This window comes from Ostrea edulis, chromosome 1 (assembly GCF_947568905.1).
Source record: "Ostrea edulis chromosome 1, xbOstEdul1.1, whole genome shotgun sequence".
Taxonomy (NCBI): domain Eukaryota; kingdom Metazoa; phylum Mollusca; class Bivalvia; order Ostreida; family Ostreidae; genus Ostrea; species Ostrea edulis.
This window is the reverse complement of record NC_079164.1, coordinates 17,813,100-17,839,628: the sequence shown is the minus strand read 5'-3', so window position 1 is coordinate 17,839,628 and position 26,529 is coordinate 17,813,100. Positions and strand designations below refer to the sequence as shown.

General features: G+C 36.4%; 2 protein-coding genes and 3 long non-coding RNA genes across 6 annotated transcripts in view; 3 read left to right on the top strand and 2 right to left on the bottom strand.

Annotated features, from left to right (window-relative positions):
* Window positions 1-19,916, bottom strand: part of LOC125662680 (ATP-binding cassette sub-family F member 3-like) — a 35,792-nt gene extending 15,876 nt beyond the window's left edge. Inside the window, exons 1-11 of the mRNA XM_048894988.2 lie at window positions 19,812-19,916; window positions 10,679-10,823; window positions 10,350-10,485; window positions 9,241-9,326; window positions 7,019-7,141; window positions 6,357-6,461; window positions 4,836-4,994; window positions 4,476-4,625; window positions 4,321-4,377; window positions 2,187-2,209; window positions 2,040-2,095 (exon numbers count right to left, since the gene is read on the bottom strand). Of these exons, the coding sequence (XP_048750945.1) occupies window positions 2,040-2,095; window positions 2,187-2,209; window positions 4,321-4,377; window positions 4,476-4,625; window positions 4,836-4,994; window positions 6,357-6,461; window positions 7,019-7,141; window positions 9,241-9,326; window positions 10,350-10,485; window positions 10,679-10,823; window positions 19,812-19,884 (1,113 nt within the window). The 5' untranslated portion in view covers window positions 19,885-19,916. The remainder of the gene's footprint in view (window positions 1-2,039; window positions 2,096-2,186; window positions 2,210-4,320; window positions 4,378-4,475; window positions 4,626-4,835; window positions 4,995-6,356; window positions 6,462-7,018; window positions 7,142-9,240; window positions 9,327-10,349; window positions 10,486-10,678; window positions 10,824-19,811) is intronic.
* On the top strand, window positions 13,309-14,097 carry LOC130051258 (uncharacterized). Its single transcript, XR_008799697.1, has 2 exons — window positions 13,309-13,444; window positions 14,047-14,097. It is a non-coding gene; the product is annotated as an uncharacterized LOC130051258 (long non-coding RNA).
* On the top strand, window positions 18,389-19,510 carry LOC130051259 (uncharacterized). The gene is made up of 2 exons (XR_008799698.1): window positions 18,389-18,857; window positions 19,460-19,510. It is a non-coding gene; the product is annotated as an uncharacterized LOC130051259 (long non-coding RNA).
* Window positions 19,917-20,062: 146 nt separating the features above from the next.
* LOC125662667 (phosphoinositide 3-kinase regulatory subunit 4-like) overlaps window positions 20,063-26,529 on the top strand; it is a 31,733-nt gene continuing 25,266 nt past the window's right edge. Inside the window, exons 1-5 of one of the 2 annotated variants that reach the window (XM_048894978.2) lie at window positions 20,063-20,217; window positions 22,960-23,115; window positions 23,225-23,349; window positions 24,316-24,374; window positions 24,506-24,655. In XM_048894978.2, coding sequence (XP_048750935.2) covers window positions 23,024-23,115; window positions 23,225-23,349; window positions 24,316-24,374; window positions 24,506-24,655 — 426 coding nt within the window. In that variant the 5' untranslated portion in view covers window positions 20,063-20,217; window positions 22,960-23,023. The remainder of the gene's footprint in view (window positions 20,218-22,959; window positions 23,116-23,224; window positions 23,350-24,315; window positions 24,375-24,505; window positions 24,656-26,529) is intronic. The other variant, XM_048894970.2, reaches the window with a different exon arrangement.
* LOC130051256 (uncharacterized) lies at window positions 20,996-21,932 on the bottom strand. Its single transcript, XR_008799696.1, has 2 exons — window positions 21,691-21,932; window positions 20,996-21,242 (listed from the first exon to the last, which is right to left on the bottom strand). It is a non-coding gene; the product is annotated as an uncharacterized LOC130051256 (long non-coding RNA).

Below are 26,529 nucleotides of genomic sequence, written 5' to 3'. Positions count from 1 at the left end.
TTCAGCATTAATATCTATCATTCAATTTCCAGTTAAAACATCAACAAGAGGCCCAGGGGCCTTATAGGTCACCTGAGTATCATGTAACAACCTTCCAATGTTTGAATTAGGTTTGTGTTTAAATATAAGAATTTTACTTTTGGATGGAAGAAACATTGAATAGCTATGTGGTCAGCCCCGCCTTTGCACCAGAACCCCTGACCCAGGGGCCATAAATTTCAGTTTTGAAAGAAGCATCCTTGATCATCATTATCATACTATTAGTTTGTCTACTTAATACCCAGCAGCAGAGGAGAAGATTTTCAAAGAAATAAAATGCATTTTCACTATATGATCAATAGGGCCCCACCCTAATACCAGAACCCCTGACCCAGGGGCCATGAATTTCACAATTTTGAAAGAGGCATCCTTGCTCATCATAACCATGCTATTGGTTTGTCTACTTAATACCCAAGGACAGAGAAGAAGATTTTCAAAGAAATAATGCATTTTCACTATATGACTTATAGAGCCCCACCCTAGCACCAGAACCCCTGATCCAGGGGCCATGAATTTCACAATTTTTAACAAGAGGTACTGTGAGCAATGCTCACTAAGAATAACCCCCGCTTACCCCAATCTCCCAAAGGGTGTTGGTAATTGGTATAAACTACCTCTTTTCTGAGTGTTGCTACTTCGATGTCCAGTGCGCATGACCTTTGACCTTTTGACCCCAAAATCGATAGGGAACATCTTCATCCCATGGGTAGTCCATATGTATGATATGGTGACTGTAGGTGGAAAGGATAACGCTTTAGAGCCCGGAAACCATATTGCTACTTCAATGTCCAATGCACGTGACCTTTGACCTTTTGACCCCAAACTCGATAGGGAACATCTTCATCCCATGGGTAGTCCATATATATGATATGGTGACTGTAGGTGGAAAGGATAACGCTTTAGAGCCCGGAAACCATATTGCTACTTCAATGTCCAGTGCGCTTGACCTTTGACCCCAAAATCGATAGGGAACTCAACATCTTCATCCCATGGGTAGTCCATATGTTTGATATGGTGACTGTAGGTGGAAAGGATAACGCTTTAGAGCCCGGAAACCATATTGCTACTTCAATGTCCAGTGTGCTTGACCTTTGACCTTTTGACCCCAAAATCGATAGGGAACATCTTCATCCCATGGGTAGTCCATATGTATGATATGGTGACTGTAGGTGGAAAGGATAACACTTTAGAGCCCGGAAACCATATTGCTACTTCGATGTCCAGTGTGCTTGACCTTTGACCTTTTGACCCCAAAATCGATAGGGAACATCTTCATCCCATGGGTAGTCCATATATATGATTTGGTGACGGTAGGTGGAAAGGATAATGCTTTAGAGCCCGGAAACCATTGCGTCTACAGACGGACGGACGGACAGACGGACAACCCGATTCCAGTATACCCCCCCCCACAACTTGTTGCGGGGGGTATAAAGAGGCATCCTTGCTCATCATTACCATGCTATTAGTTTGTCTACTTAATACCCAGAGACAGAGAAGATTTTCAAAGAATTTCTACATTTTCACTATATGACCAATAGAGCCCCACCCTAACACAAGAACCCCTGCCCCAGGGGCCATGAATTTCACAATTTTGGTAGAGGGCTCAACGCTCATTATAATTATGCCCACAGTTTGGCTTCTTGATGTCCAGGAGTAAAGAAGAAGATTTTTTAAAATTACACTCATTTTGATGGTTTTTGCCCCACCCCTCAGGCCCCTGGGGGGCAGGGACCACGAATTTCACAATTTTTGTTCCCCTCCACCCACAGATGCTATATGCCAAAATTGGTTGAAAATGGTTCAGGGGTTTCAGAGAAGAAGCTGAAAATGTTCAAATGTTAACGCACGACGCACGTCGCACGACGACGGACAAAAACAGATAGCAATAGGTCACCTGAATGAATTCAGATGACCTAATAAAAAAAGAGAGAAAAAGTGCATTGATCCTGTAGTTAAGCAGTATATATCAAGCTTTTATCTATTTGCTCCTTGACTTTTACCTGTAAGTAATTCTCTAGCCAAATGATGGCTTTCATGTCCAACATGTTTGTCGGTTCTGAAAGTAAGAAGGAAACATTCATAACATTCAACTTCTCAATACAAATACACTACTCAGAAAATAAAAAAGAACAGAATCTGTGACTTACCATCAAGTAGCAAAAGATCTGGTCTGCAAAAGAAAAGATTTTTCATTAATTCAAAACTTAATCACAAGCCATTCAAAACATAATCACAAGCAGATCTTTTCACATACTCCCTTGGTTTTCAATTCAAGACTATTACTTAATTCGGTCATAGAATTCTATCCTATACCTGGTCCAATGCCATCATTTAAAAGAAATTTGAATTGAACCCCGTTGAGGATGCTTGCTTAATTAACAAACTGTATCTGATCTTCATTTGTATTTCTCCAAATCCTGGAAAGCATGCCTTCCACAACCTCGAACCTACATTACTGTATATAATTTTTGATTTGTGAGAAGTTTAATCTTTAATCACCAGGATGTTGAATGTTCAAGTAAATTACACTTCACTGATAATCTGACCAGACATAATTATCATAGAAATAAAGTAATATGTTGACAATGCTACTGTTATGACAAGCATGGGTACACATACATCATATACATGTATGAGAGGATCCAGAATTTTTTCCCAGGGGTGTGAGATTCCACCCCATGAAATTTATTTCCCTGGAGGTCAAATTTATACTTGAAATCAACACTTAGTATCTTCAGGCCTGTGACTGAATTCCTCAGAAATCAGAAAAACTGGTCAAAAAGGGAGGAAAACACTGAAAAAATATCATTTTCTGTCAATTTACATCAAACCCTGAGTGTTTCATTTTTTCAAAAATTGAGCTAATCAGAGGATTTCCTCTGAAAAGAGGAAAAATCACACCCCTTTATTTTACACCTGGAAGTGAATAAAATGAGACAAATATAGAGTTAATTTTCTACCAAGTTCAAAGGGAAGGGGGGTGGTCCCTCTTCTATATGCATACCTGACATAGCATATATACAAATGGATTAACGATGTTGATGTGAGAGAGAAAATATTAACACCCCCCCCCCCAAAAAAAACCCAACTCACTGAAAACCCTGTAGTGTAATAAAAATCGCACAGTAGGATGAAAAAAATCTTCATAGAATAAATAAGATAATATCCCCATGCAGCATTGACATATTTTTCATAGACCAAAACCAGAACATAATATTGTACAGAATCATTTTTAATCATACTGATATTTCAGCTATCACATTTTGTATATGAATGTAAATTCAAGTTTGCTGCAGGTTAGACCTCTGTCCTTCTTCCTCCCTTGTTTTTATTTATTGGTAAAAACACATTGTGATGCATTCAATATGATTACTCAAGCTGATCATGTCCAGCTTACAGTTCATAAACATAAGTAAAATTTCTCTATCATAGTTACAAGTGGCATGGTTGATTTTCACCTTGCATGTGCATGCCATGCTCAACTATCCCCAAGGCTATGATAAGGGGGTGGGCTGTCACCATATTTCACAGCATCAGGTATATCACGGATTTAAAATGGGAAACTTGACATGAGCAGTTGCTATTTTTTAAATGTAAAACCAGAGGTTTGTATTTTTTGTAGCACAAAACAGTCTCCGCATTTAGATCCACCTCTGAATCATTCGTTAACATAGACTGTGATGTCATTTGTATCGTCTTGCCCAAGCTATGGTTGATATTGCACTTAGTTATACATTAAGAATAATGTGGTGCACTGTATTGTGAAGGGGATCATAAGACTAGGATGAAATTGAGATAATCCACACACATGTAAGTTCATAATCTCAGGTCAACAAGATGTGACTGCGAGATCAAAAGGACTGTTCAGACTTTTTTCTAACATGAAAAATTCATTGGACACAACACATGTGTAGACTTGAATTTTCTCTGCCCCAATCTTTAGAGCTCATTATGCAAATGCTCCTTCAGAACACCCAATGCACTCACTATTTAGGAGCATGATTAATTTACAGTACAAATACATAAGAATCTTTGCATTTCATTCTGAAAACTGTAGCCTGTTCTTAAGCATTCAGGCATGGGAAGTTCTTCTTGAGAAAATTTTCAAAGAAATTTATCATATTGATCTAACGGTTTTAGGGAAAAGTAAAATTTTTGAAAAATTAAAAGTTAAGTTACTGTTCTAAGTGAGATAATAAAAAGATAAGAAAATGACACAAACTGTGAAAATAGAGCTCTGTTCTAAGTGAGATAATAAAAAGATAAGAAAATGACACAAACTGTGAAAATAGAGCTCTGGCTAAGGCAAGTCTCATCCTCCATCCTCCGGAAAATTCCCTGAAAAGAAAAAGATTTACATTCATGAATAATAAAGAACTGTAATACACAAACAAGAGTGACAGCCAATGCACACATTGCTGGTACATAATACCCACTTGGTCGGCATTTTTTGCATTGCTGGTGTAAATCCAAGACCAGCAAGAATGATGCTTGCTCTGGCTGGGGCTTTGTCTGCCTCGATGGCCTCCAGTTGGTGGTAGATCTCAGTCAGCCTTGTAGACAACATGTTATCAGAACCAGTAGGGCTAAAAGACAGGAGAGGAGGTCAAACAATGGGCTTCCATAAATAGGAAAGAAAACAACGTGAATTAAACTACAGTATTAGAAATCATCAGTGCTTTTTGCAATTATATCATATATATGCATTAAAGAAAAACATGAGTAACAAACTACTCATTCATAGATGTGTATTCACATGAAAACATCCCTTTTAAGCCGGACTGGTACACGCCTACCTTGAGGACAGCCTGAGGGCAATTTCCTTCTCTTCCTTCAGGAGTGAGTTCCTCTCTTCGTCACACTCCAGTACACTCTCTAGGGCTATGGTGTTATCCCCGTCCACTTCCTGTTCCACGTGGAGCTGGGAAATGTGGGAGGGGATCATTAAGTTACCTCTGAAAGAACACCAATATGTCAGGGGTAATCTAGTCACCTTACAAATATGTTTGATGATTAATTACTATAATTCTTATGTGATATTCATGACAGAAGATTTAACAACATACTATGTATGAATTACATGTATATGCACAACAGTAGTAAACTATGTCAACAGAATTCTACCACAATGACACTTGCATGTATAGAACACTCTACAAAGGTAAACTGTCTCATTGGGACTTATTGATATAGGGGAATATTTGAAATGGTGTATAGCTGAAGATCAGAAAAAAATGATTCTCAACATTATTCATCTAAATAAAAGTTACAGGATATACTAAATTCCTTTGATCTCAATATTCATATAAGATGTACACAATGTTTGAATCAAATCTATTCATCGATGTTATAGATATACTCTGAACAACTTATGTCTTTACTCTGATTTACAATGATAATCCTTCAGGCCATCATGAACTTCTATAGGACCTTAACAAACACTGATTTACAATGATATTCCATGAGATCTGATTTACAATGATAATCCACAAGAATATCATGATTTAAAATGATAATCCATGAGGAGGTCATGATTTACAATGATAATCCATGAGGAGGTCATGATTTACAATGATAATCCATGAGGAGGTCATGATTTACAATGATAATCCATGAGGTCATGATTTACAATGATAATCCATGAGGTCATGATTTACAATGATAATCCATGAGGTCATGATTTACAATGATAATCCATGATGATATCATGAATTTCTATAGGACCTTGACAAACACATCTTTCCCAAAGATAAGATAAATGGCAAGATTTATAGATATTCCTAGGTTTAAAGAGTGCAAGTTGTAATCCATACAAGAATTGATCATGCATAGCTATAAAATTCCTACAAGTCATTATGATGTAATTCAAAGATGTGATATATACATTTATCACGCCTCAGACAAAATTGTTGAAATCTGATTGGTCAGATCTTGGTCACATGACGCCGTGAAAAAAACCGTATCATGCGAGTAAAATCCGTATTGGGCGAGTAATTTTATTTATCGTCGGGTTCGACTTGCAGCCGTTTCAAAAGGAAAGACATTTGACTAAGTTGTATGATATAGACCCCCACATATACAGTTAGAGGTCTTCGACGTGATAAATTCGTTACACAGTCAGTTAGTGACCTGATACGGAAAAATACATGGTGTGAAAAGAAAACCCGTATCGGGCTCGGCTTCGCCTCGCCCGATACGGGTTTTCTTTTCACACCATGTATTTTTCCGTATCAGGTCACTAACTAACTGTGTAACTAATAGTACATGTATAATATACAATAATGCATAAAAAAGTGAGAAAACGCCACATAAGTTACCTGGAGATCATCTTCAGCAATGTTGTCTTCCCGAGTCCATTTCTTCCAACAAAACCATACCTCCTCCCATATACTAGGTGGATGGATGCTCCTGAGATAAGTTGTCTGAAATGGAAAAATGAATTGTTGAATACATGTAAAATTTAAAGCTCAAGTCAAAGACATGCACAAAATTATAACTGCCCTACAGGGCACACTTAAAATGGACCATACTAAAATGTTACATTCTATTACAAATAATGTACGTGTACTTAAATGTATATTAGCAGCATATGCATTTTGGCTGTTTTGGAGCTGTTGCAAGTGCACTAATTCTTGTGTCGAAATATGAGTGAACATGCTATTACCAGCAAGGTCTTGGACATATTACAAAGTACATGTACAATACACATGACAGTTTGAAGTCTGACATTAAATGTCTGTATCCAAATTCTTATTGAGAACAACATAACAGATTAGTGGGTTTTTTTCTACTTTTGAATGGTGGAGGAAGAGGGCTCCACTAATGAAAAATAACAACAAAACCTTCAAATTTTGACCATACATTAGTATTATCTTGATTTTGAAGCCTAATCTCACTGATTCTGTTCAGAACTTTATCACATGTGAATATATGTAGTGTATTTGTATGATACAGTAAATTTTTCTTCTTTTCTTCTTACTTTTCTCCAAATGCAATATCAAAATTTTCTATTTTGATATCATAGGATCTGTTCGTCCCTGAAGAATCCAACTTCACATCTTTCTTGTTTATCTGTTGACAAGCTGTTGCCTCCTCACGTACACTATAATACAAAAGTTGTGTTATCATACCAAATATTGTGTACCATTAAGAAACAGAATCAAGAAAGTCGACTTAAGGTGGCTCACTACACCTTGAGAGAGTTTATCAAGTCAGAAGTGATTTAATCATGAAAGATATGATGATATGTAACAAGTACATATGTCAAAAAATAATCAATTTTTGGAGAGAAAAAAATTATTTTCAAAAATTCATTTCAATGACACTGACGGATCTGTGTCAGCAACCTGATACCTTATCCACTGAGCTACGTAGATATACAAACAAATTGATCGATACAAGTAATTTCATAAAACATCTGAATCGCCATCTTGTGACATAGTGTCATAATGTATAAACCTTGATGTAGTGAGCTACCTTAACACATAATTCAAAAATAAGTTATAATCTATCACTTAACAACACATGCATTAGTTTTCAAACTTCCATATTCCTGTATGTATACTCAAAATAAAGCAGAAATGTATTACTACAACGCATCTATCCAAGTGCACAAAGACAGCTGTCCATTAAAATCCATACAAAACACACTTTTGTGTATCATGAAAGATCAACCAAGAGTGATTCAAATTTGAGTCCAATCATCACAGAAAAAGTTGCTATTGGTCTGAGGTACAGAGTACCAATCTCTATAGCTATCACGTTACCAGTAAACTAGGGTAGCTTTGCACTGGTCATTATATAATTCTTAATTAAAAGCATCTTAAAAGTGGACTGCTAAAATTTCAAATAAATTCAATTTGAAAAGATAGGAAATTCTGTAAAATTTTTAATCCATGGTGCTTAAATTGAAATTCTCATAGAAAAGTAAGTTGCAGCCATGCAATTTTGTATGCTTCATGCCAATACTTTAGAGCACGTTATCCTCTGTGAAATAAATGTACAGCACATGTACATTACTTTCTTGCAATTATGATTTTTTTTTCTACAGGCATAAGCACTCTTTATGGATTTAAATGGACAGCTGTCTATATACATTGTGTATAGTTATTTAAGGATTTAAATGGACAGCTGTCTGTATACATTGTGTATAGTTATTTATGAATTTAAATGGACAGCTGTCCGTATACATTGTATATAGTTATTTATGAATTTAAATGGACAGCTGTCCGTATACATTGTATAGTTATTTATGAATTTAAATGGACAGCTGTTCGTATACATTGTATATAGTTATTTATGGATTTAAATCGACAACTGTCCGTATACATTGTATATACAGTAAAACTCGAATATAGCGAAATTACGGCTATAGCGAAGTGAAATCGATTTCCCTGGCAAATTCTTTATATATTCTATATAAAAATCTGCGTTTATAGCGAATTTACGGATATAACGAAGTAAGTTCACATTCCCCTTGAATTAAAAATGAACGTAAAAATCACCTTTTATAACAATTTTTTTCCCCTTTTAAACTCGTGAATTTTAACAATTGCTTATTACGAAATTTCTTTTTGTATTTTTTCAAAAAGAGTTTGTTAACGCAAAACAATACTTACACATACATTTAGCAAATATACTGTCGGTATTGTTTCCTATTATCGTTAATTAAATTTGAAGTTTGATTGCATTTATTATATCGTACACTCGTTTATTTGTGTAAAGCAACAAGTAAATGAAAACTGTGATAGACTGTATGTATTACACATAATTTTGTTGATATTTTTCTTTCGACATGTTCTTGCGTTACTTAACAATCCCTAAAGATAAATTATCATATATAAATCAGTGTGTGTATATCTTGTACAAAAATATTTCTTCTCGAAAATACATGGGCTTAATTTTTCTTAGAGACAATACAAACTCAAGTATATTGATTGCTGCTTTCTTATGCAACTGATATGCATGTAGAACAAATCAGTTTTATAATGAATTCGTTATATTTTAATCATGAATTCGCTATAAACGTATAGCGAATTACGCTTAAAGCGAATTTTTACAAAGTGTCCGCAGAAATTCGCTATATCAGAGTTTTACTGTAGTTATTTATGGATTTAAATGGACAGCTGTCCGTATACATTGTATATATAGTTATTATGAGTGGTAGAGTTAATATAAGCATCACATGCTATACATATTTACATCAGTTTAATTTTGTTGTCGGATTTCCTTTCCTGTTTTTTCTTTATCTGAGCCTCTGCTTTATCCAACTTCTTTTGGTCAACAAGCTGTAAAAGAAAACAGGTTTGAAAGATACACAAACAATACAAAAATGTCACAATGATCACCTGAATTACCCTGCTCATACAGGAACACTATAAATGTTTGGGACACTATAAATGTAAATCTTTAAATGCCTAGTGAGCACATGGTCTGGTATCTGTGAGTTTCATGGAATAAAGAAAACTGAATTTACACTACATGAGGTCTCTTCCATATCACTTACACTAATTTATCCTTATAGCTCTCAAAAGGAGGATTTTAAAAACTTTTCTATTTTCAAAACATTACATCCCAACTGTAGTATTGCTTATGGGACAGGGTTTGAACCAATTAGAATAAATACTATATGAATGTATACTAATAAACGCAAAACACGATAGACCTGATCAATGTAAAACACGATAAAAAACAGAAAACCTGATAAACGCAAAACACGATCCTATAGGATACATGCATGATACAATAGGATACACACATGATAAAAATGCCATGAGTAACGTTGCGGGTACTGTATACATGTATAAAACTTTAAAACCCCACTGTGGCCTCATCTTGGACATGGATTAAACAAACCTGAATCTATACAAAATGGATGCTTGCATATTCATTTGGCAAATTGCATCCAGGTGGTTTTTACATAGATCTTATAAAGAAATTTTCCATTACATTCCTATCTGCATCGTTGAACCACCATTGTAGCCTCATGGGCTTAAAAAACTATAAATCTCCATTTTTGTACATATTTTGACTTATTTTGATTCTCTGGAAGATATTTTTTAAACACATCACCCTATTTCCACTATTTCTTCATTATTTCCCCTTAAAATAGGATGTGACTCTTCTTTTGAACAAACACGGCCCTACCTACAGATGCTTTGTTGCAAATTCAGTGGAAAGTAGCCCCGTAGTTCTAGAGGAGACGTTAAAAATGATAACAGATGACTGACAAACTTTCATCAGGAAACTTCAGCTGAGCTAAACACTAGGTCTTTCATTAAAGTCTTTAAATCTCTTTTGAAACAACTCACTGTGTTGCTGTCTCTTTTGGATATCCATATACTATTAGACTGTTTGACATTCTCTATGCTCGTGTGAAGGCTTGATAACTGAACAGGAGCATTCAGTAACTTATTGACTGAAGTAGCTGAATCTTTATTCTGGGTCCTGGTAAAGAGACAAGAAAACGTTTAAAACAAAATGGTATTGTACACACACAAACCATGCTAAAATTGCCTCTACGGAATTAATTGCTAAAGAAATATGTTTGAAATCTAAATCGACAAATAGGTCAATCAATATCATAAGTATAAAAAGTTTTTATGCGTCAAAATTACTTATATGCCTTTAGATGACTTACAATGACATTAAGGAGTGCAGATTTCCACAGATATTTTTGATTTCATCATCTGTCTTGCTATCATCAGTTCCCTGCAGGATTCCTCCAATAGCATCATACAAATCTTCTGACGTCTGAAAATCATCATGGCCATCTTCTAACATTCCTGAAAAGGTATCTAAGATGTCAACATGCGTTAAAACAAATGGTGTATGGTCGACTCTTCCTACATACAAACCACAACACTAAATTTCTTATCAGTTCCTGAAGAAATGCTATCCGGCAGCCAGGGTTCATAACTTTTTCTCCATAAATACCTTACAATTACTTCCAATGACAACTTGACTTTTATCAGAAAAATTATTTTTTACCAATGAATTATTTTCAATGGTCTACAAACAACAAATCGGATACGTATTTTCTCTTTGAACACACAGCTTTTGTAGCCATTTTGTCTCAAACAGCACCAAACAGATTATTGAAACATTAGCACTGTGTATTGTATTTGCTTGTAACATCTCATAAGTTTTTTCTATGCATTCATTTCTGCTTAATAAGTCTCCATGCTGCACATCCGTCCTCTAATTTCCTCCGTCCACTTCTGTGTTTATTTTCTCTCGTAACCTTTTCCACATATCATATATAGCTTATTTAGTTTACTAATGTTACAATGTTTTCATTACAGCCCCTACTTAGTTCATCATCCTATTCATGTTACAATGTTTTCATTATAGTCCCTACTGAGTTCAGTTGATTTATGGCCCATGTCTTCTCAATCAAGACTGACATGTATAAAAGAGATGCAGACAAAAAACAGGTTCTACTAAACAGAGAACTCTAAAGAAATATAGAGAACTTTGGATTTTTTTTCCCAATAATTATAACATGTGTGTAAACTGTTTGACTACATTGATTATTAAAATAATACGGATGTTAATCATACAAAAGAATTCACCCATTTTATTGGAGAAAATGTTGTTCCTTCACTGCAATTTAATTTCTTCAATATCAGTCCTTATGTAATTAAAATAAGGAACGGAAAGTTTCGTGATGATTCATACAAATTTACTAGAATTATTCTTTCAAATAGATTATTTTGGACATGTATTAAAAATTAGCATCTTGACAAATTGTGATGTTCAATAGATCCTGAGATTACAGATATAGATTAAACAGCAGTGAAGGGAGAGCATATTTCTTCAATAAATTGAATGAAACAGGTTATTGATCCTGATGGATGGAAATTTGTTCGTTTGATTATTATATGCACTATCTTCAATAATCAAGGTAGAAAAACATTCTACACATTTATCAATAATTAAAAATCTCCAGGGTTCTCTATCTAGTAGAACCCGACAAAAGCCACACACCATCTTGCCACATTTTATGACCTTGATATTATTGTCGGGTTGCTATAAAACATGCTTTTGTTGTTGTTGTTGTCGGTGCCTTTTCATTTCCGTGCAGAATTACGGATATTGTCCACACTGGTGGGCCCCCTTCCAGGTATCTGGCTAGCTGCACACATGGCAGATCTCACCTCAGATCTCCATTTTTTCCGGTCATGAGGGTCGGCAGTAGAGAGCTTCCATTCTCTACGATCTTTCTCCGTCAGCTCTCTCCATGATAGTATTGGCCGATCAACTCTACGTCTCCTTTTGTTGGGTAAATCATAAAATCTGTTTGGTCCCGTGGGAATCCGGGTTAAATTTGGTCCTCAGTACCTATTGCTTGCTGTACAAGGCAACTAAATCTGACGGTCCTTTGGATGAGACCGCAAAAACCGAGATCCCTTGTCACAGCACATGTGGCGACGATAGAGATCCCTCCCTGCTCAAAGGCCATAATAATCCGAGATTCCTCTGACTCTTACCCCCGCTTTTATATTTGACATGTGCGGGGGAGAGTCAGAGCGGACTCTATATTGAAAAGTGGGAATTCAGCGACACCAGCTGGTGTCGCTGCTTTACCTACCTCTTACAACTTTATTTCGCGGATCTATCTTCCAAGACGTGAGAATTCAGTTATCGGAAGATTATTCTACAAATACATCATGATTAATACGATGCTATCGCCGTTTAAACGGCCCTAACACCGACAAATGGAGCATCACTTGAATTAGGTCGCCGCCTCGCCATTTGATTTCTTTGTGCATGATGTCAGCACATGTAAACACAAAATTCCATCGTTTAAACGGCGATAGCATCGTATTAATCATGATGTATTTGTAGAATAATCTTCCGATAACTGAATTCTCACGTCTTGGAAGATAGATCCGCGAAATGAAGTTGTAAGAGGTAGGTAAAGCAGCGACACCAGCTGGTGTCGCTGAATTCCCACTTTTCAATATGGAGTCCGCTCTGACTCTCCCCCGCAGAAGTCACAAAATAAAAGCGGGGTTAAGAGTCAGAGGAATCTCGGATTATGGCCATAAGTGCCAAGCATAGGTCTAAATTTTGCAGCCCTTCATCAGCAATGGTGATGGCATATGAGTGAAAAATTCTCGAGGGACATTAAACAGTAATAAAAAAAACACGTTTGAAATATGACGTGATTTTGTGGATGCTTTAGTTGTCCTCAGTCTGTAATTATTAATACTCACATAAGTCGCAACAATCATTGAATTAAATTAATTAATGTGCTGGATTCCGGATTTTTTTTTTTTTATATTTGTCCGGGATTGGTTTTGTTTTGTATGTTACAAAAAGCTCCCAGCACGTTCACGGCATGGTACCCGTACTCATGCATTTTGACTTCCAACTTTCCACAACTTCATGGCACCAAAGTGTAAGTTTTTAATCTCTTTATTAACTTTTATGTTAAATGCAAGTCATATTAAGAATGCATACGCATATTTGTTATTGTACACTTGTTGACCCCGATGTGATAGGCAGCCAGTATATCATGACATGCAGGTAGTTTATATTGTCTAAATTTGATTATTGATATTTCATGGTTATCTTATCTCTGATAGATCTTTAATGATGTTATTCATTGCTGTTATTATTTCTTTCTGTGTAAATGGGGCACGCTCGCTTATTTTCTGAACGTACTATATATTGACCTTTCACGTGTTCGATATGTAAATCGCTCTGTGTAAATTGCTCACAGTTTAAATTTTTTCTCAAAGGTTGTGATGTTTACATTTAAGTTTTCACATATCAGTATCAATATTTTATAAGTCTTCTAGTGTGTGTATTTAGAATTCAAGATTTTTGATAACTTTGTAAAGCTTTTGGTGCATGTTATTCTTGATTTACTGAAATTTGATATCTTTAGCATGAAATGTGTAGATATGTTCTGAATAACATATTACATGTTTATTATAAACCATGCCACTTATCTTTTGTGCAGAACCTGTTGTAATAGGATCTTATTTTTGTTTACAGTATTTTACCCTCCCTGGAGGTTGTCTCTCTGCCATTAAAAGTAAAGAAACATACATCGTCTTTCTTGTGACAGAATAGTAAAATAACTTCGACATGGCTATGGAACGGGAAAGGAAACTCACAGAGGCTGGAGCCGAGTTGTTCATGGACAGATGCAGGAAATATGATAGGGAAATAAAACATATTCAAAAGGAAATTGATGTCCTAATATCCACTCTTCAGGAATATCCAGAAATATCGGATGCAGAGATGGTACATAAGCAGATAAAACAAGCTAGTGGTGATTTTAAAAGACTTTCAGATCATTATGTTGACTTTCTTGTAAAACACAGATCAGTTGAAAGCGAAACAGAAAGGATTTCACATTTGAAATTAAGAGATAATGTAACGAGGGCTGTTACCGAGGTTCTCGCTCAACGCACACAAGTTGCAACAAAAGATCCTAGCTGTGACAGACAAAGCGTTAAATCTGGATCAGGCCGATCAATCCTTTCATCTACTCAGTCTGCGATTATTCAGAAAAGAGCTGCACTTGAGGCTGCGAAAGTGAAAATGAAATACGTCGAGAAACAAGCTGCCATTATGACCCAAAAGGCAGCATTGGAAGCGGAAATCAGTCTACTTGAAATCCAACAAGAAACCGAAGCCTTACAATCAGCACTGAATGTGATGGAAAATGCAGAACAGTTAGATGATATAGAAACAGAATCTATTACTGAAGCTCGACAAGCAAGGACAAGTGAATTTATTCAACAACATTTTGTGAATTCCACTAACACTTCTGTTCAGCCACCTGTGCAAGCAATTACAAGTACTTTGACATCCGCTGTGCAACCGCCTGTACAGTCCACTGATAGCACGTTCACATCAGCTGTGCGACCTCGTGTGCAATTCACTGATAGTGCATTCACGTCAACTGTGCAAACATCTATGCAGTCTAGTGAAACATTTGTTCCTTTATCGACATTGGCAAATTTATGTTCCACACCTATGAATGAAAATTGGCGTACAGCATATCAACCAACGCAAACCATGGTACACTCTAGTCCCTTGCTTGCAACTTCATCACAAACAAGTCATGTGTATGATTTGCCGCCACCCTTTGCGCCGCGTTCAGACGTACTATCTCAGCCGAATCATCTATTGAATACTGAAGCGCCAACCTTTGTGCCACATTCGAGCATACTGCCTCAGCCGAATCACTTATTAAATACTGAAGTGCCAACCTTTATGCCGCGTTCGGGTATACTATCTCAGGCAAATTCTATAGTGACTACTCAAACGCCTACCTTTGTGCCATATTCGAGTTTACCGTCTCAGCCAAATCCGGTGACTACTCAAACCTCAGGATCACAATACGGTAATCGCTACACATCAGTCAATATGATGCCACATGTAGACAATTCGCAGGTTGAACTTTGTCAGATAATGACTAGGATGATGGCCAGAAAAGATGTAGTGCTTTCGCGTCTCATTAAATACAATGATAGTCCCATCCAATATTTGTCTTGGAAACAAACATTTAAAGCTGTAATGTTAGAACTTGCAGTTACACCATCAGAGGAACTGGATCTCATGATCAAATGGCTGGGTCCAGATTCATCCAGGCAGGCTGAATGCATAAAAACGGCCAGTGCAGGAAATCACGTGGATGCATTACACAAATTGTGGGATAGACTTGACATTCGGTATGGCAGTCCTGAATTGATAGAAGCGTGCTTACGAAACAAACTTACGAACTTCCCAAAGCTTTCAAACACTCCGGCTGACAGCAAACGACTTTATGATTTGTACGACCTCTTGAGTGAAATTCAGTGTGTCAAGGCCAACCCGCTCTATTCTTCAGTGCTTGCAATGTATGATTCATCCACAGGAGTAAACCAAATAGTATCTCGCTTGCCGACCAATCTACAAGAAAAGTGGTCATCTCGCGCCAATACTTACAAAAATCAACATGGAATGCTATTTCCTCCGTTCAGTTATTTTGTCAACTTCATCTACGACATGGCAAAATGGCGCACTGACCCGAGTTTTCAGTACAACACTAGCACACTATCTTCTCAGAAACAGTCAGCAAATAATCAACCCCAAATTCGCGTGAACGCAAGGAAAACGGAACTTTCTACAAACTCTACAGCTGAGGACAAATTGATGTGCCCCGTGCACAACACAAACCACAATTTGAATCAGTGCAGGACTTTCCGTCAGAAACCCATGAAAGAGCGAATGGAGATTCTAAAGAAAAACAAACTTTGTTTCCGTTGCTGCAGTTTGAAACGACACACCAAGAACAAATGCCAAGAGACTATCCGATGTGATGTTTGTAATCAGACAAGTCACCCGACTGGACTTCATGTATTGCGTGTTCAAAATGTACAGCAACCCTCTCATAACAAGGATGAGAATCTTACAGAAGATGACAATCGGCATGGAGGGGAGTCACGGACCGGTGTTAATACAAAATGTACACAGGTTTGTGGGACTGACAAAATTTGTAGCAAGTCATGCGCAAAAATTCTACAAGTGTATGTCTACAATGAGGACCAACCCATGCAGGCTCGCAAGGTCTACGCATTGATCGACGATCAAAGCAATTACTCCCTTGGAAAACCGGAACTGTTTGACAACTTTGATGATCATTCGGAACACATAAACTTCACTTTATCAACCTGTTCAGGGAAAGTTTCCGCGACTGGCAGAAAAGGCAACAATTATGTTGTTGAGTCCGCAGATCATAGTGTCAGGATTAAGATTCCGTCTCTTATCGAGTGTTCAGACATTCCCGATAATAGACATGAAATACCTTCTCCGGAAGTAGTGAAAAACTTTCCTCATCTTTGTGATTTGGTATCGTACATACCACCAGTTGATGACAGTGTACACATAGAACTCTTGATAGGTCGTGACGTTATACAAGCACACCATGTTGTGGATCAGAGGTTAGGCGGTGATAACTTACCCTACGCTCACAAATTACCTCTTGGTTGGGTTGTGGTTGGTGAATCTTGTATTGGAGCTCTCCATGGACGTGAATCTGTTCAAACAATCACAGTTAGCAAAACTCACATTCTTGCTAATGGTAGAGCAACCTATCTGGAACCATGTGTTAACACGTTAACCATCAAAGAAAACTCGATCTTCGAGAAAACGCCACAGGATGAGAGGCTTGGTCCATCAGTGGAAGACGAGCTTTTTATAAGTCTCATGGAAAGTAAGGTTACGAAGGACTGTGATGATCGCTGGACTGCACCACTTCCCTTTCGCGAAAATAGAAAGCTGTTGCCTAACAACAGAACTCAAGCCTTGCAGCGTGTTAAATCATTAGACCGTTCACTCCAGAAAGATGAAGTCAAGAAGAAACACGTTGTTGAATTCATGGGAAAAATGTTCGAAAACGGTCATGCTGAGGTAGCACCACCTTTGCCAACACTTAGTGAACAATGGTACCTACCGTTTTTCGGAATTTATCATCCCAAGAAACCTGGAAAAGTTAGAGTCGTCTTCGATTCGTCAGCAGTGTTCAGGGGAACGTCTTTGAATGACGTATTAATGAAAGGACCGGATTTAACCAATAATTTATTGGGAGTACTCTTGCGATTTCGGAAGGAAGCTATAGCTCTTACAGCTGACGTGGAGCACATGTTTTACAACTTCAAGGTGGACGAAACTCATCGCAATTATTTACGATTTGTGTGGCACGAAAATAATGACATTTCACAACTGTTGATGGACTACAGGATGACAGTCCATGTTTTCGGAAACTCTCCGTCTCCATCTGTTGCAACCTTTTGTCTCAGAAAATCCGTTGAGAATGCAGACAGTGATGTCCGAGATTTTGTCTGTAAAAACTTTTATGTGGACGATGGACTCATTTCTTGTCCAGATCCTGACTCGGCAATTGATCTCATGAAGCGCACACAGAAAGCGTTAGAAATTGGAGGACGGTTGCGTTTGCATAAGATTGTCTCGAACAGCACAACTGTGTTACAGAATTTCCCATCAGATGATTTGTCAGCAGATCTCAAGGAATTGGATCTTGGATCTGACACTCCGCCAATTCAGCGCAGTCTAGGATTATCATGGGACATTTCTACTGATAGATTTGTGTTCAGAGCGTCGACAGAAAACAAACCCTATACCCGTAGAGGTGCGTTATCAGTGATCAATAGTCTGTTTGATCCCATAGGATTTGCAGCCCCCATGACTTTGTATGGGAAATTGCTTCTCAGGGAAATAATGTCAGTCTCAGGACCTGTAAATTGGGATGAAGAGTTACCGCCTCAATTGAAATCGAAATGGGAACGGTGGATCACATCACTCGTGCATCTCCAGAAGTGAACTTGAATGTCGGTGATATTGTTCTTGTAAAAGAGAAGGATTTTCATAGATCCATGTGGCCTATGGCAATAGTGACGAAACTTTTTCCAAGTGACGATTTCCTTGTCAGGAAAGTGGAAATCAAACTCTATAAGGAAAACAAGATTTGTGTGTTCGTTCGACCCGTAGTCGATCTTGTCCTGTTGGTATCTTCAGATGATTAGTGACTCAATTTTCATGGATAATGACTGATATTTGATTTTATGTATTATGTATGTATGATTTTGCTAGTTTAGCATATTGAATTTGATGTAGTGATTTTTTTATAAAAATCAGGAGGGGAGTGTGCTGGATTCCGGATTTTTTTTTTTTTATATTTGTCCGGGATTGGTTTTGTTTTGTATGTTACAAAAAGCTCCCAGCACGTTCACGGCATGGTACCCGTACTCATGCATTTTGACTTCCAACTTTCCACAACTTCATGGCACCAAAGTGTAAGTTTTTAATCTCTTTATTAACTTTTATGTTAAATGCAAGTCATATTAAGAATGCATACGCATATTTGTTATTGTACACTTGTTGACCCCGATGTGATAGGCAGCCAGTATATCATGACATGCAGGTAGTTTATATTGTCTAAATTTGATTATTGATATTTCATGGTTATCTTATCTCTGATAGATCTTTAATGATGTTATTCATTGCTGTTATTATTTCTTTCTGTGTAAATGGGGCACGCTCGCTTATTTTCTGAACGTACTATATATTGACCTTTCACGTGTTCGATATGTAAATCGCTCTGTGTAAATTGCTCACAGTTTAAATTTTTTCTCAAAGGTTGTGATGTTTACATTTAAGTTTTCACATATCAGTATCAATATTTTATAAGTCTTCTAGTGTGTGTATTTAGAATTCAAGATTTTTGATAACTTTGTAAAGCTTTTGGTGCATGTTATTCTTGATTTACTGAAATTTGATATCTTTAGCATGAAATGTGTAGATATGTTCTGAATAACATATTACATGTTTATTATAAACCATGCCACTTATCTTTTGTGCAGAACCTGTTGTAATAGGATCTTATTTTTGTTTACAGTATTTTACCCTCCCTGGAGGTTGTCTCTCTGCCATTAAAAGTAAAGAAACATACATCGTCTTTCTTGTGACAGAATAATTAATAAGATTATTTGGTAAGAAATCACCACCTCAACGTTTAGCTAACGCCTGGTCTTCATAACCATAATTATTTTAACATATACATAACAATTACATATCATGAATATAATTTAGGACTTATGGTTTTTTTTTTGCATTGTTATTCCAAGGCAAAAAGGAGACCGCCAACAAGCATGGCCAGGCGAGTCAAATCCATTATATCATTGCGATCAAGTTTATCTAGAGAATATAAATTGCTAGAGATAAGTATTAATACTTAACAAAAAGCTCACCATTCACATAATGAACGATTTCCGAGTCAATATTTGGAAAAGACTGCGTCAATACAGTCTCATAGTCTGCCATGTTGTCGAGCCGGTACTCTCAAATAAAAATCATTACGATTTAGTGATTACATTATCGCTTTAAGTCAATCATAAAGGAATCGTGTTGTTTTTGTTTTTTTATTTCCATAAATATCAATAAATATCATTTTAATCAAATATGACAAATTAAAGATAAAAAGCGAATGGTTAGAGACTACATTGTTTACTTCCGGTTTTGAAGACGATTAGCTGCGTCTTGCGTCTCCCATTGTTTTGGAATAAGGTTGTGGTGCTAATGAAGAAACAGCCTGGGTTAGAGATATAATGAGTGAATGACGTACAGATACTTTATCATACTTTACTATCCGGAGTTGTAAGTTCATACACTAACATGCCTAATATTGTTGACATCGTGTTCCTAACTAAGGGGAGGGACTGATCTAAGCTAGGCCTAGTGAGAGAAATTGCAATTGTGAATATTGCGTTGCAATGTCAATAGTATTGTTATATCATGATATGGTACAATGTATATCTATGTAACGTTTTTGATGCCCAGTTCTTAAGAGAACCAGTTTTATGCATCAAGAATATCTACAGGGTACAAAATGATGACTGAGCAATTTACTGATTATGCAATTCTAAGTTTGGAGAGGCCTGCCATGAACAATGAAACCCATGCTATACTGGTATTTTTTAAACGATACGAGACTATTTAAAGTAACACTAATAATTCATGTATAATTTATAGTACTGGGTATCTTTTAAGTCACCAAACACAGGGCTCACACTGGACCAAAATTTTGTGTCGCAACCTGGCGCGCGTGCATCGACTCATACACGTTTACTGTAGATCTATATTTCATGTATATTATTCAAGAGGCATATACAACATATCATATCTCTGATTATTCTTACACAATGTATACAACATAGCTTTGTTTAGCTTTTATCACTATAATTATTAGGATATTGTGAAAATCGATTGTATTTCAGCAGATTTCTTTTTAGTCAGTCTGATGACATTGCAGCACAATCATGGTTTTATTTCTAAATATTGTTTTTGGCTAAGTTGACTCAATTCTATTTCATACCAGAAAAAATAGGAGTATATCATAGCATATAAACTGGCTATATTAAATAAAGACAAGAAATGAGTTTCTAAATGTTTATTAATCATTTTAGTAGTGTAAATGACATATATTACTCATTAAATTTGCAGTCTAGAAAAAGTCACTGATGACAAAGTTACTGAAAATTAATTACTGTAATACATAACACATGATCATAGTTTCACATCACATTTTCACTGAAGAATCCTGTTTTCATCTTGAAATCCAGAATGACAAAGTGGTCCTTTGGTGAATCTCATCATGTAGAGGAGAAGGGACTTCATGAAGTCTGAAATAAATTTTAAATGGCTTAAGATGATGTGAAGTCAAAAGATGACAGAATAGCAATTTCAGAAGAACCTACTGTTTTGCGTTTCCTCATGGCCATTTTCTAAATAGATCAAACTAAAGACCTAAAGAATAATGCAATTTCCCAACATTCCTCTATTTATACACTATACTAACGTCAAATGGATTAGAAAATATAGCTGAACATTCTAGTTTACCTTTCTAGATGAAATCGCTTTTGTACTGTGATGAACCGACAAATTAAATTTTATGTATTTTTATTAACACGGAAGTATCTTCCATTGACTAGCTTGTGTGCACAATCACACGCTTTTTATTCCATCTAGTACAAAACAGGTAGCTCCCCAGTAATGACTCGGGTATCTCTATATTTACGATATGTACTGTAGGCAACTGGCACGCGCAAAGTTCATTTCATTCACACCTACCTGCACATAGAGGATCAACCCTTTGTTTTGTGTAAACTGCTAAATAAACAAGACGCCCCTAAGTCTTATTGTTCCCATGCGACAGGGTATCCACATTCTGCACAGGTAAAACAGCCCTGAGGCTGTTTGGATGCCAACAGCTGAAATTCAAAATGGCGCGCGAATACTAAAATACGAAATGTCCGTGTCGCATTTCCGGAATTTCTGTCGCATTTTTTTCTGAAAAATCGCAAAATGCAACAAATGCGATGGGCAGCGCGAGCCCTGAAACAGTATAATACCGTATGAATTATTTGCACAATTGATTTATAGATTTTCATACAATGTACATGTCAGAATTGTAAATATTTATAGATTGAACATATCATCCTTACAAGTCATGGTTTTGTGATTATGTACACTCCACACAAACCCTTGATGAATGTAGCTATTTAAATTTTGGGCTCAAGCTTTGCAATTTACATTTAATATACTAGAAAGAAAACTGTGGTATTTTTATTTTGCATATACGACAAGAAGTTTATATAGAAATTGAAGAAATTGTCATCTTTTGTTCACAGCCATCGTTGTTTATGTCTACCACGTCTTTAGAGTGAGAACCACATTTTGATTGGCTCCAGTGTATGACTTGAACCCAATAAAATGCGGACTTCTGATTCCGATATTTAAATAGCTACATTCGTCAAGGGTTGTTTGGAGGATACGTAATCACAAAACCTTGCCAACAATATATTTGGTCTGTGTTATTTATTTTAAATATGTTTAAGTGACCATTATGGTAAATGCTGTAATTCATAACATGCACTATGAGCTTATAAATCATAATATTAAATAGATAATGTACAAATGACTCTGTTGAATCATTGGGGATGAAACGGCAGCTGTACATAGTGTGATTAAGGGCTATTCAAACTAGTATACCTATCTATAAATGGTGTGAAACCACTCGGTACTAAGTCACTTGTGGTGAAATAATCTGCAGCGCCTGTGCTGGGATTGTACTAGTCTCCACACAAATTCTAGGCTTTTTATGCTGATATGCAAAAGTTGGGACTCTTCACATATGCTAACCTGATTCACCAATGAAAATGTCATACATCTTTATCATAGTTTTATAAGAATTAATAAAAGTTTATCCAGAGCAAAGGAAAAGACTTTAATAGTTTTGAATAGGAGTGATATCTTTTTAAGATGTAATGCAAAGGTATGTTGCTATATTTGTTTCATTTAGAAAATTGTTTACAATAACATAGCTCTCGGTATTTGCAGGTTAAATTTTCCACATATATAGAGACATATTTAAAGATTCATAAGATGGATTCAAAGCAGTAATATGGGAAACCAGTTGACAGGAATAGCTCCCTCTCAGATTCAACCAGTGGACCAATATCTGACAGACATCCAGGATTATCAGTATGAAAACAGGTCAGGGGAGAGTTATTTTCCCTCCACAAATTTATGAAATATGAATGTACATGTATGCATATGCTTATATAATGATTATTATCCGAGAATTGAATGTTTCTATTTTTAGTTTGGGGAGTACACGATTCTTTAAAGTTGCCAGGGCTCGGACAAAAGAAGGATTGGCTGTCGTGAAAGTCTTTGTAATTCACGATCCTTCTCTGCCACTGGCTTCTCACAGGAACAAGTTAGAGGGTAAGTTTTCTAACAATTCCAGGAAACAAATATTATTAAATTAATGGGTGATTTCAGCATGTACTGTAGCTTCTCTATTTCTTGTGAATTGACATGGATCAGTGATTTCACATCAAATGACATGTCTTGTGTACCATGATATGTGAAATCTGCCAGTGATTTCACATCAAATGACATGTCTTGTGTACCATGATATGTGAAATCTACAGTACTCTGTCTATTTATGTCTTTAGGAGAAATGTGTGTAATTCATGTGTAAGCTCATTCTTGACTCCCAACTTTTAGTTTGACCTTAGGGTGTGATGTAACTATCACCCAAGGTCAATTATTGAAGATCAAGGTCATAGGAATTCCATTTTTTCTGAAACATTACTTTGTAGTGTATGGCTTTGTTGAATCTCATATAAATAATGTTATAAGAATAAGCAATATTTCAAATATGAACCAGTTTGAATATGATGTGCAGAGTGTATGATATTTAGTTATTGACATTTTTCAGGTCATTATGATTGGACATGAAAAGATGCCAATAATTGTTTTATTTCATGTTTGAATAATTTGAAACTCCAAAGCTGGTTACTACAGTTTATGAAACAATAAGTAGTTGGCCATTTTTGTTTGCAACTGAAGTGCAAAACCAAGTGCACAGTGATTATAGATGTGAATTTTCATTGAACGTCCAGAAAATGATAGCCAATTGTATCAATTGGGGAATTCCCAATTTATTTATTTTGGTCTAATGTTTGAAAAATCAAATGTTATGTAATATTCACCTCTAAGGCACAATCAGGTGAATATAATGTTCTATATTTTTCTAGTTTGTTGGATTTTAGTCATCAGAAAGCTATAAATTATTCAATCATATCCCATTAGAATGATAGTTCTAGTAGCAAATCATATCGCTACATGTACATTGTACTTATCTATATTTGATATATGTGTGTACCAGTTTTCTTTTTCTTGTAGATATTCACATCAGACTCCAGGGCAGCACCTCTAATTGTCTACCATTCCAGAGGGCCATAGTAAGCACATATTTCCTATGAAACCAGATTTAACAATTGTTTTTGTCACAAAGTACAGTGCTCCCTCGATATCCTGCAGTGCAGTGATAATGAAATGTATATAGTATAAGGAATATTTTTTTCTTTCTTAGCAATCTGACAAAGCAGCCTTGATTTTCCGGCAGTATGTTAAGGACAGTTTGTATGACAGAATCAGCACACGTCCATTCCTGAACAAAATTGAGAAAAAATGGCTAGCTTTCCAGCTATTGTGTGCCCTGAATCAGTGTCATAAAATCAAAGTAAGTGTTATCCATGTTTTGTACAAACTTATGTGGGACCATACTTCTGTGTTGTTAACTATATCAGTATGTGGGAGCACACTTCTGTGTTGTTAACTATATCAGTATGTGAGGGCACACTTCTGTGTTGTTAACTATATCAGTATGTGAGGGCACACTTCTGTGTTGTTAACTATATCAGTATGTGAGGGCACACTTCTGTGTTGTTAACTATATCAGTATGTGAGGCACACTTCTGTGTTGTTAACTATATCAGTATGTGAGGCACACTTCTGTGTTGTTAACTATATCAGTATGTGAGGGCACACTTCTGTGTTGTTAACTATATCAGTATGTGGGAGCATACTTCTGTGTTGTTAACTATATCAGTATGTGAGGGCACACTTCTGTGTTGTTAACTATATCAGTATGTGAGGGCATACTTCTGTGTTGTTAACTATATCAGTATGTGAGAGCATACTTCTGTGTCTATATCAGTATGTGAGGGCATGCTCTGTGTTGTTAACTATATCAGTATGTGAGAGCATACTTCTGTGTCTATATCAGTATGTGAGGGCATGCTCTGTGTTGTTAACTATATCAGTATGTGAGGGCATACTTCTGTGTTGTTAACTATATCAGTATGTGAGGGCATGCTCTGTGTTGTTAACTATATCAGTATGTGAGGGCATGCTCTGTGTTGTTAACTATATCAGTATATGAGGACATACTTCTGTGTTGTTAACTATATCAGTATGTGAGGGCATGCTCTGTGTTGTTAACTATATCAGTATGTGAGGGCACACTTCTGTGTTGTTAACTATATCAGTATGTGAGGGCATGCTCTGTGTTAACTATATCAGTATGTGAGGGCACACTTCTGTGTTGTTAACTATATCAGTATGTGAGGGCATACTTCTGTGTTGTTAACTATATCAGTATGTGAGGGCATGCTCTGTGTTGTTAACTATATCAGTATATGAGGGCATACTTCTGTGTTGTTAACTATATCAGTATGTGAGGGCATGCTCTGTGTTGTTAACTATATCAGTATGTGAGGGCACACTTCTGTGTTGTTAACTATATCAGTATGTGAGGGCATGCTCTGTGTTAACTATATCAGTATGTGAGGGCATACTTCTGTGTTGTTAACTATATCAGTATGTGAGGGCACACTTCTGTGTTGTTAACTATATCAGTATGTGAGGGCATGCTCTGTGTTGTTAACTATATCAGTATGTGAGGGCACACTTCTGTGTTGTTAACTATATCAGTATGTGGGAGCACACTTCTGTGTTGTTAACTATATCAGTATGTGAGGGCACACTTCTGTGTTGTTAACTATATCAGTATGTGAGGGACATACTTCTGTGTTGTTAACTATATCAGTATGTGAGGGCATACTTCTGTGTTGTTAACTATATCAGTATGTGAGGGCATACTTCTGTGTTGTTAACTATATCAGTATGTGAGGGCATGCTCTGTGTTGTTAACTATATCAGTATGTGGGAGCATACTTCTGTGTTGTTAACTATATCAGTATGTGAGGGCACACTTCTGTGTTGTTAACTATATCAGTATGTGGGAGCATACTTCTGTGTTGTTAACTATATCAGTATGTGAGGGCACACTTCTGTGTTGTTAACTATATCAGTATGTGGGAGCACACTTCTGTGTTGTTAACTATATCAGTATGTGAGGGCATACTTCTGTGTTGTTAACTATATCAGTATGTGAGGGCATGCTCTGTGTTGTTAACTATATCAGTATGTGAGGGCACACTTCTGTGTCTATATCAGTATGTGAGGGCACACTTCTGTGTTGTTAACTATATCAGTATGTGAGGGCACACTTCTGTGTTGTTAACTATATCAGTATGTGAGGGCACACTTCTG